Source organism: Equus przewalskii, chromosome 27 (genome assembly GCF_037783145.1).
Source record: "Equus przewalskii isolate Varuska chromosome 27, EquPr2, whole genome shotgun sequence".
Lineage (NCBI taxonomy): Eukaryota > Metazoa > Chordata > Mammalia > Perissodactyla > Equidae > Equus > Equus przewalskii.
Window position 1 is genome coordinate 27,165,519 of NC_091857.1, and position 11,351 is coordinate 27,176,869.

At 36.6% G+C, this 11,351-nt stretch overlaps 1 protein-coding gene and 1 long non-coding RNA gene across 6 annotated transcripts in view; one reads left to right on the forward strand and one right to left on the reverse strand.

Moving 5' to 3' along the window:
* Positions 1-293: 293 nt before the first annotated feature.
* Positions 294-11,351, forward strand: part of LOC139079791 (uncharacterized) — a 92,544-nt gene continuing 81,486 nt past the window's right edge. For 2 of the 5 annotated variants that reach the window (XR_011533726.1, XR_011533724.1), the window contains exons 1-2: positions 308-365; positions 9,401-9,483. This is a non-coding gene — a long non-coding RNA (uncharacterized lncRNA). Of the gene's footprint in view, positions 366-3,343; positions 3,521-9,400; positions 9,484-11,351 lie in introns of all 5 variants that reach the window. The other 3 variants (XR_011533723.1, XR_011533727.1, XR_011533725.1) reach the window with 3 other exon arrangements.
* On the reverse strand, positions 5,370-7,020 carry KRTAP24-1 (keratin associated protein 24-1). The gene has a single exon (XM_008537466.2). It carries the CDS (start codon positions 6,983-6,985, stop codon positions 6,224-6,226), a length of 762 nt encoding a protein of 253 aa, XP_008535688.1. The 5' UTR covers positions 6,986-7,020; the 3' UTR covers positions 5,370-6,223.

Sequence of the window (11,351 nt, forward strand, 5' to 3'; positions counted from 1 at the left end):
CGTGGGACCATCATCTGGCGGGCAGTTTGTACATGAAGGAAGAGAAACTCCCGAGAGAGAAGGTCAAGGCTGAAAGGCACATGCCCAGTTATTCTTCTCACATTTATCAATCATAAAGGTTATTGTCCCCCACCCCCGCTCCAGAAGCTGAATGAGTAAAGGATTAAAGAGGAGTTAGAAGGGTATTTAGGGGAAATTCACTCCTCATAGGAACTAGTGAGGAAAAAGTCTGTCCTGCTAATACGCTGGACTAGAACAAAGGGAATCTGGATTCTGATTCTAGTTTCCCAAGTAACTGACTCGCTCTAGGACCTTGGGTTCTGGTTCTCTATCATACTATCTACAGAAAAAAGCCCGTAGTGTTGGTGAGTTCCAGGGTCTCTTTGCTTTTCAACATAATAGAATTTACTGCCATTTGTTGAGCACTATTCTCAGGCACTGGGTCAGAGCATCTTATGTACTTTCTCACTTAATTCTCACTTTATAAAGGCTCACGGGGTAAAGGACAGCTTAGGCTGTACAACATGTAAGGGGCAGATTCAGGATTAAAATTCAAGTTCTGCAAATCACCCTGCTGCACTCATGGTATGTGAATCATAAGGCCACACACAATAAATATACCATCAAAGAAGCCTTAGTATATTTCTTTGAGTCCGTAGGCCAACAGATATTCCTCAAAGTGAATCAAGATTCATATGGCACCTGGTCTTTGTAGTACAAAGAGCCAATGTTTTCCCCAGTCTGAGAGAGATGAGCTCAGAAAAGTCTATTACTTATGAGAGATGACTGAGAAAAGATGCAGATTGATAAGAAAGGGCAGACTCTGGTAGTACAATTTTTAATCCCCCCATTCTCAGTGCCCACACTCCAGATGAGAAATGGTTCACAGTGAAAAGTAGCAATAATGACAAGAATAATTATTTTCATCATAATTGTTTCTTGAAAGAAAGGATTCTGAACTTGAAATCTTTACTCTTTATTTCTTGAAAGAAGTAATTCCGGATTTAGAATCTTTATTCTTTAGATAAAGAAACTTTAACATCATTCTTTTAGGTAACAGAATCTAAGTGTATATTTGGAAGTTGTATATCTTTGATTTAAAAAAAATTAAGAGAATTACTTCCCAGTTTTGAATAATATTCCCTTTACATATGTGAGGCCCTGGAATGACAGCAGGCAACAATCACATCATCTAGAGTTTTCAGGACTCCTGACTGTAAGGTGCAGTAAACAAAGGCGAAATCTGAGCTTCCATTCTCTTCTGATCTGTCAGTGACCTGACTATAGACACACAGCTCAGTAATTTGCTGAGTACCAACTGTCAATCACATTAAAACAAAAGACAAAAAGAACAGGCACAGTGAGCATAGTAAAGTAGTTGATGAAATAATTTTATTAGCTCTGAGACAACACATACACACATCTGATCAAGGATTTACTTCACTTCTGATTCACTCCTGAAGTGAATCTAGGAAATATGATTTCAGCAGGCACTAGTGTGGGTGGAAATTTTAGCACAGACCGTACAGTGTTGGTAGTTATGAATACATATAGAGTTGCATGGTTTTGAAATATTCTTTCGTGATATTGGGAGTGACAGTATGGTTAATTGAACTGTCATGTGAGACCACTATTCATCAAGGCTTCCTGATAGATGAGATTCATTTTCCTTAAGCGAATTATGTGTATCACAGTAGCTGTATATTGAGAACTTTGATAAGCATTTCATGCAGAGCTCAAAGAAAAAGACATAAATAAGAAATTCAATAGAACAAAGTATTTAAAAATCTATTTTTATTTTTTATTTTATTTATTTATTTATTTTGAGGAAGATTAGCCCTGAGCTAGCTACTGCCAGTCCTCCTCTTTTTGCTGAGGAAGACTGGCCCTGAGCTAACATCCGTGCCCATCTTCCTCTACCTTATATGTGGGATGCCTACCACAGCATGGTGTGCCAAGCAGTGCCATGTCCACACCTGGGATCCGAACCAGCGAACCCCAGGCCACTGAGAAGCGGAACGTGCGAACTTAACCACTGCACCACCGGGCCAGCCCCCCTAAAAATCTATTAATGTTTGCATTGAGCTTAGAAATTATGTAGAATTATTTCTCATTCTTTAGAAAATACAGCATTTGAATGAAATGTCCAAAAAGATATTGGCTAATAATACAGTTTTAAGATAGTAGAAAGAAATAAACATGAAAATTACGCAATATTCACACCTTTGATAGCATGCCAAATGTGGTAGCTTTATCTACTCTTTAAACTTCATTATAAAGTAAACTGTTAGTCATCTACACATAAACTTTCAGGTGTACGAATTAAAATAGAGACTTTAATCATCCATTACGTAGATTGTGCATCATATAAATTCCAAGGTAGAGATTTGTTTGAGTTATAGCATTTAGGATAGTAAATGTACATGTGAATTCATTGTATTCCTTTCTTTGCTGTGTATGAAAGGGGGGGATAAGCCTTAAAAAAAAGACTTGAATGCTTATATTTGGATTTGTAACATTTTCACAGCTATAGAAAGTAATATTTTAAATTTAGAAGTAGTTAAAAAAATGAAAAAATAGATGGTCTGTGTTATTGAGGAGGCAGAAAGTGTTTGTCAGCTGTGTAGTGAAATGTATGGGGAAAGAAGTGATTCACTTACGAATTTTTAAGTGCAAATTTTAAAGACCTCTACTGGGTTCTACAAATCAGCTTCCAGTGGTGCTATGGACATAGTATGTTATTTACTAAGCGTATTCTTTGCCTAACTGAAATCAAACAGGACAGATATATATAAATCTTCACATTCTGTAGTTTTCTAGAAGGCAATGTGCTATAGAGGCTAATGCTTATTTCACTTTGCTATTCAACCTTTTTATTAACAGTAGCATACAGAAGGTTGTTAGTTTTGTACTCCGCAAACTTATAGGGTGGGACCAACTTTATTTCTCAGCACTGCTATTTTGTTTAGCTTTTAATTACACAGGGGCTCAAAGCTGAACTAAAAGTCACTTTGAGAAATAACAACTACCATTCCTAAAACTCCCCCAAAGCCGACACAACTTGGGTTGTGCTTTTCTAGTTGTTTATTCTATAAAAAATACTCTGGGTGTATATATAATATATATTGCATAGAGAAATGTTTGTGTGTGGTTATGCATAAAACATGTCACACTTTATCACATTTTTATAAATCATTTTTTCTTTTGTATGTCTTTCATCATACAATTTGTTGCAATCTATGCCACTTTTTAAAATTCTTATAAAATATTTATTAAATGACTACATTGCATTTTATTTTATAGTCTCCTTTGATGGACTTATCTGTTGTTTCCAATTTTTCAGTATCTGGGCAGTGCAGAAATGAATATTGTAAAACTTGAAAGAATATTTCTGCAGGGGAACTATTAAGAAGTGGAATTACCTGGTCATACATTGTGTGCATTTTAAATATTCATATCCAGAGCAGCTCTGTCAAATTCTGTTACCACCTTCAGTGTGTGAGTACATTTTTAAGTTGATGTAAGTAACTTAGAAATGTTTCCAAATGGATGGGGAAAAATAATATCTTTATAGTTACTAATTACTGCTTGGTTGAACATTTTTCAATATGTTTATTGACCGTTTGTATTTCCTTTATTAGTAATTGCTCATATTCTTTGTTTATTTTCTGAGCCATTTGTTCTTTTTCCTTTTTTTTTGTTAGTAGAAGTTCTTAAATATTCTGGGCAGTAATTTTATGTTGCATATTTTCTCTCAATCTTTTGTTTTTTGTCCTTTTTGTTTGCTTATTTGATTTTCTAACTAATAACTTTTATTACGTTTTAGGTTTCCAGAATAATTGAGTGGAATGTACAGCGACTTCTCATATGCCCCTCACGTCCCACACATACTCTTGCTTATGTTTTGTTTCTTTATGATATCTTCTCTGATCAGGAGCTTTTGGTTTTGATGTAGCCATATTTATAAATCTTTCATTTCATAATTATTATTTATTTGTTTATTCTTATTTAAGGAAGTGTTTCATATCCAAGATACTTAACCTAATGTCCTGTATTTTCCCTCAATTTTTTCACTGGTGATCGTCTGTTTGCTTTCCTTGAATCAAACTAAACTACGTCTCTTTCCAAATGTGTTCATTACTCTCACTTTCCTTTGCATCTTCTCGCATCTTTGCATCCCAGGCACCTCACCATTCAGGTATTACTCCAATATCACTTCTTCCACCAAGTATTCTCTCATTCTTTCAGTTAGAGTTCTTCCCCTGATTCTTTTTATATAGCACCTAAAATGGTTGAGACAGTATTGTGTTTGTTTCAGTATATTACTCCTCTGAATAGTTCTCGAGAACAGGATCTATAAATCTTGCTATTCCCAAAGAGTTTCATTCAACGCCTCAAAGAATAGGTTTTCTATTAAAATTTCTTAAGAGAAAGAATGTATGTTTAGTTTGGACAACTGAATACACATCTGAAACAGATAGGAGTTATTTTCAAATACTTGAACATCTGTTCTATATTAAAGGAATTAAACTGGTCCTATATAGTCAATGAATGATTGCTAAGGACAATTAGATTTTTCTCAATATAAAGAAGAAATTTTCAACAAATAGAATTCTCTGAAAATTGAATGAACTCACAAAGGAGTGACTTGATTGTCCCCAGATGTGTTCAAGCAGGAGCAATGCATTAGTATTCCTTCTATAAGCCTTTCCTATAATAGTAGACCTACTGAATGACTAAATAAAACGGTAGCTCCATTTGCATGCTTCATGAGTTTTAATTTTAGTCATTGACTATTAACACTGATGATCTTTCAGATCCTTCCAATCTCCAGTTTACACCCATCTCCAGGAACCATTTGCTTCGACTTTAAACATGACTTACTTTCTACTTACAAAAATTCTTAGGATAGATATTATATTTTACCACTGAGATAGATGATTGTATTTTCATTTTTTGGATAGCTGTTTTATAGAAGTTAAATCACTTCTCAGAGGGTTCAATATTAAATCTATTCCAAAGGCCACACTTTAGCTACAAAACCAATAAATATACATATTTTGTGTACAAATATTTGTATATTTAATACTTTATATACTTTTTACTAAATTGATTCATTGTATAAATGTTTTCCCCAAATTTCTCTGTATAAATCTCAACCACAGACACTCTAAGAGAAATACCACTTAATGTATTAAAAATAAAACAAAACAAAACAAAGTCCTGGGAATTCATATTCTATCCACTTTATATTTTTAATTTAGAATACAAACTAAATGGCAGTGAACTAGTGCTTTGACAATACTGTGCATATTGCCCAGACACTGATAAAACCTTAGTGAATATGAAATAAGGCATAATGAAAATCATTATTTCTGAAAAGAAATTTATTAGGTAGGAGCCAGGACCTTTTCTGGAATCAGAAAGGAATAATTCATCAGGGGAGGATTATAACAGAATCCTGAACATAGATTATCACTAATCATAAGGAATCTATAAGGGTATTTTGTTATTCTTTCAACAAACAATTTTTGTGCTTCTGCCACTTCTGAGGCTCTCTCCGAGGCATTGAGCACAAAAGCTGAGTGCCAGTCAATTCTGTTTCATGGCTTCCTTGGAAGAGAAGATTTGCTCAAGGTCTTCTGATTTTGAACTCTAGTTGGACATTGCTGTTTGCACATCCTTATAATCAGTCAGTGGGGGAAGGATGAAATGGCCCAACTCAGTACGTTTAGAAGAATGTTATGTCTTAGCTTGGTAGCAAGCTTGCTAGTTAGGCAGTTGACGAAACTATTGGTAGAAAGTAAAAGGATCTGAAATAATGTGCTGGAATCAGCAGTCAAAACAAGGAGGCTCCAATTCATCAAGAAAGGTAGGTGATAATCACATTGGTAGACAAGTGACAGTGATAGCCCAAATTACAAACCTGGCAATGGTTGCATTTCATGTGGAATCTCTTCAGTGTGTTCATCATGGTTAATCTCAGAAACAGTAATACTACCTTCAAGGTGAGCCTTCAGCACAAAGGGCATTAACAGAGCAACAGAAAAAAGCCAGCAGATGATAATGGTTGTGGTTAATAAGTCCTGAAGTTATATTTGAAGTTAATGAGTAAGAGTCTTAAGACACATGAAGTAATTCAGCAGAATATTGGAGAAAGTGACTACTTAGTAAAATCTGCCCCCTTGGACAATTTCCAGCAGCTATAAATGCAATAAGTTGATCAATAGTAATTCAGAGATCTGCAGCCACTGCATAAATACCTCAGAGGAGGGAAGGTACTTGGTATACAGCTCAGAGACCGGAAATTTCTAGAAAAATAGCTCAGCGGTTGGCAGCTTATGGGCCCATAACATGGGTATTGGCAATTTCTTGTTAAATAATTTTGGGATTGGCATCTGCTGGTGATATGACATGATGGTGAGAAGCCACTGGGTATGAAGCCAAGATTTTGGTAGCTTCTATACCCCAAACTACCCAATCTGCAGTGGTTTAGGGGTCGGAAATTCTTGGATAAGCAGTTAAGTTGTCCACAGCATTTGAAGCCATTGCTGATGGTCTGGCAAGCTTTAGATGTACATTGGCTGGATGTGTAGCAATTGGATACATACCCCTTGGTCTGAGTGCATGGGCTGCAGCTGGGGCTGGGTCCAATGTTGGTAGTTTCACAGGCATTGCATACTTTTCCCACCGTTGGAGAGTTGCAGGGCACACAGGAGTTGGATGGGTCACAACTTGTGGTGCAGATCTTGGGCTCACAGCTGGGAGAGTCGCAGCTTGGTGCTTCACCATAGGTTTCTTGGCAGTTGTCCAGAAGCCATAGATTTCCTTGGTAGCTACTGGGTAAGCAGATCCCGAAGGTAGGGCTTACATCACTGGAGCAAAGAGCAACAGAAGAAGTCACAGGGACGTAACAGTGAGTTCTGTAGGATGTGCCACTGCAATCCCCAGGATAGCCCAGAAGAGACATGGAACCCGAGTGCATGCTCAGTGATGGCTGCGAAGGTATGGTGAGGCTGTGTGACCTGAGGACTTTTTATATCTTCCCTGGTGATTGTCTCCAGACTCTCTTCCTTCTCACTGCCTGGGACAACAACACAGCAACATCTCATTAGTGTCTTGTTTAGCTACAGCTGCTAACGTCTTCACATTCATATAAAAATAAGTTTATTTTGATTCTTCAAGGTATCTAATTTAGCCATTTTGACCATCACCCATGAGTTATCATCTGTAGACCATAGGTTCTGTGAACAGTGATTTTAATGTTAATGGGCAAACTCCCATCTGTCAATCACTGGTTAACATGTCTATAGGCTTCTGTGACATGGTTATTAAAAGGTTAACAAGGATTCAAGCAAAACAAGGAAGCTGTGCTTGTCCACTCTTTTGACTACTGCAAAATACTGCAGACTTGATCCTATATTCTGAAATAAGCTGAATACTTTGGCTGTCTCCACATTGTCGCTCAAAAGAGAGAGTAAAGCATTGAACTACCAAGAGAAAAAACTGTTTCCCCCAAATATGTGCTATACTCTTAACTGTGCCAGGCCACGTATTGGTGACAACTTCTCATCTGATGTGTTTAGAGAATTCCATCTGTAAGATTCACAGCAATCCCAGTGAGACTTAGTGACCTATACGAGGCCAAAAATGAATTTGTCCCCATGGGTCAGTGGTTGCTAAGTAACCAAGAAGTCTATGAGATCCCTTTCTTAAAAAGCTTCTGCACTATATAACACCAAAGAAGGCCAGTTTCTCAAGATTGTACCTTCCTAATTGACAAAGATTATACACTATACATTCTATTGTCTCTGCCATACAACCCAGTTGCAGTCAGATGTATAGCATTTTTCTACATTTCTCCCAAAGTAAGTTTTACTTATTCTTCATTTGCTTTTTCATGCACACGGGCTTTATTTCATTCCTCTCTTGAAGAATGTAGTTATTTTCGGTTTAGACCCACAAAGGGGATTGACTGTGTTTAAAAATTTTATTTGAAAGACTGAACAGTTCTTATAGGCACCGTGCCTATTAAACAACACTTTTCACTCTTATGGTGAAGGCCGAAGAAATTTTAAGATTTTTCTTAAAAGTTTTAAGATTTTAATTTAAACTAAAGAATTGACTTTTTGGTTTTGAAAGTGCAAACTGTAATTCATCTGCACAGCGTCTATTGAATTGGAAACAGCAATGCGCTATTAACATGATGAGTTCAGACAAAGGATAGTACCAACTTCTTCAGGTAGGAAAAACTACAGGAATAGTTTTTAAAAGACAGTGTCCTCACAGAAGACAATTAGATTTCCCTCCCCATTCTCTGCTTCTCAGCTAGATTTTTAAAATACATACCAATTTAAACATACAGATAGTCTCCAAACATCTCTTTTTCAATCTGGGTTTTCTCAGAGCTTCTCTTAGTATTTACTCTGTAAAGTGACAAATTTAGGGGCCGGTCCAGTGGCGCAGCGGTTAAGTTCACAAGTTCTGCCTCGGTGGTCCAGGGGTTGCTGGTTTGGATCTTGGGTGCGGACATGGCACTGCTTGGCAAGCCATGCTGTGGTAGGTGTCCCACTTATAAAGTAGAGGAAGATGGGCACGGATGTTAGCTCAGGGCCAGTCTTCCTCAGCAAAAAGAGGAGGATTGGCAGCAGTTAGCTCAGGGCTAATCTTCCTCAAAAGAAAAAAAAAGTGACGAATTTATTCTGTAAGCAACTCTTCATTATCCACATTTTGCTATCTTGTAAAGTGTCTCTCAGGCGAAAAGGGTCAAGATCAGGGAACCATATTTTCAGCAAATTGTTTGGTGATAGAGCATCCTGGAATTTTGTGTAGAAATTTTCAATGCTGAGGCAGGAAAAATAGGAAATAAATACATAAGGCTGTTGACAGCCAACTTTCCACTAAGTTACTTGATCCCAGTGTTATATAGCAGAGTCCAGAGATCGACGGAGCTTTATTTCTGCATCTCTCTATCATGCCATGGTTACCTAGAGTTTTATTTTAGGCTTCCTTGTAACAGATTTGAGGGAAAAACAGAAACATAAACAGAAAGAATGGGTCAGTCAGCTGTAAATCTTACATACCCCGTCTTCCAACTTAGCATTAAATGGTAGAGAATTTTAAATTAATATCATTCACACTAGTGTAAATTCAACAAAATAAGTAATGTAGAACATCACATATTGTAACCAATATTCACAGCGTGAGACTTTACAACATGTTTAAATTTATTTCAGTACAATAATCTTCTAAACAGTCAAACATTGAGATTTGCAAAGGCAAAGTTGGCTCAGCTCCTCTCATTTGCTTTCATGTTTTACCTTGTTACTCACTCATCACACTCATAGGTAACCATCACTCCCCGTTCACCCACCATTTTCTGTAAATCATACCTTTACAGAAGCCTGCTACTTTAGTCTCCATCTTGGCAAGAGACTGAGCAGACAGCATCAGTAACAGAGCAAATACCAAGTTCATAACAAGGTAAGTTTTAGGAGAAAGTAAAGACCATTGCCCTTTGGGTGGCATTGTCCTCTGAAGGCTTTGGAGAAGCATATGTATTACCCTGTTTTCACTTAATTATTAAAAGGATCTTCCCTTCCATTAATTTTCCTATTTATAATATTTTCTATGTGTGGAAAGCTGAATAAGATTCTCCCCCTCAAGATGTCCACTTCTAGTCCCTGGAACATGTGAATATTACCTTATGTGTCAAACAGGTCTTTGCAGATGTGATTAAGGATCTTGAGGTGGATTACTCTTGTGATGTAATCACGGGAGTTCGTATAAGAAGAAGGCAGTAGATCAGAGAGAAGGAAATGCAATGACAGAAGCAGAGATTGGAGTGATGCTGTCGTAAATGAAGGAATGCTAACAACCTCAAGAAGCTGGAAGAGGCGGGGAACAGATTTTCATCTAGAGACTCCTGAAGGAATCTGCCCTGTTGAAGTCCTGCCTCTAGTTCAGTGAAACTGAATTTTGACTTTGGGCTTCCAGAATTTTAAGAGAATAAATTTCTGTTGTTTTGTGGTAAACCATTATAGCAGCCACAGGAAGCTAATGCATTGTGTTGGAAAAATATGGGTAACTCTAACAGATAGTCTTTATGTAGTTTGAGGAGTTTGCGTTCTGTATCTAGGGCAAGTTTAACATTCAAGGAATAAGCTTTCTCGCCATCAGAAAGTCAGAGAAGTTCTCATGCTTTCTGAAGAATAAGAAACAAACTCCCTTTATCTAATGAGGCAGAAAATTCCTTACTACTCATTAAAAAAGAGTTATGGAACTCTTTCCCAATTTTTTCCAAAGGTTAAAAATCCTTTAGAGTAAACATAGAAGATAAATGAAACTAAAGTTTCCAGTAAATGGCCCTTAAAGAAAATAATAGAGGTCACCTTCTAGTCTTTTAGGTCGTGATGAAATTTTATCTTCTTTTTTTGCTACCTTATATAAAATTGTGTTCTAATTCCACTTGCCAGAGTTCTGTTAAATGATGCAACAGTGATTTCATGATTTAAAAAAGCAAAATGTATGCAAATACATACTTACATAACAGCTAAATTTTAAGTATTGAGTCTACACACAATGGTGGACATTCTAGCTATATTTGCGATGTTGGCTTCATAGATCATGAACTGTTTCAGAATGGGACAGATGGGCAAAATCAAAAATTTAGGAAATAGGAGTAAATGAAGATAAATCATTTTTAAAATAGTAAGATAAGTGGGTGGAGAGACAGGAATGTGAGTTGGATTTGTGCTTACCTTTTCAGAAAACACAGCATGAATGGAATGCGATATAGATGTAATAAGAGTGGCATTTTGAGATGGAATGGTCATGATTGTGCCTGAATGAGTTATGAATCACTCTCTTACTGAATACTACTGAAACATATTTATTAGTGTGCAACCTTGGAAAATTGTTCTCTCTCAGTACCTTAGTACTTTCTTATGTAAAACCAGAGCTAATAGCGCATACTTTGCAGGACTGTTGTGAGGATTGGATGAGACAATAAACGTGAAAATACCTAAGAAAGTACATGGTACATAGTAGATGTAAATTAAATGTTACTTTTCTTTCTAATTTGCTAAAGCTCTTATTTAGGAAATTCCAGTCACCAGACTAAAGAAAAATATTGTTAATTAATTCGGATGTTGCACATATATAAACCTCCCATAATCTCTGTCTCCTCTAAAAGTTAATGTCAAAAATGAATAGTTCTACCCCATGTAGTTAAGAAAAATGTCTTGTTTGACAACAAATTACTAATGATTCCTCTTATTTAACCCGTATTTTCCTGTCCCATGTGTCATTCACTAGTTCCTGGAAGAGTGCATATGCAGTTGTTAGGAATA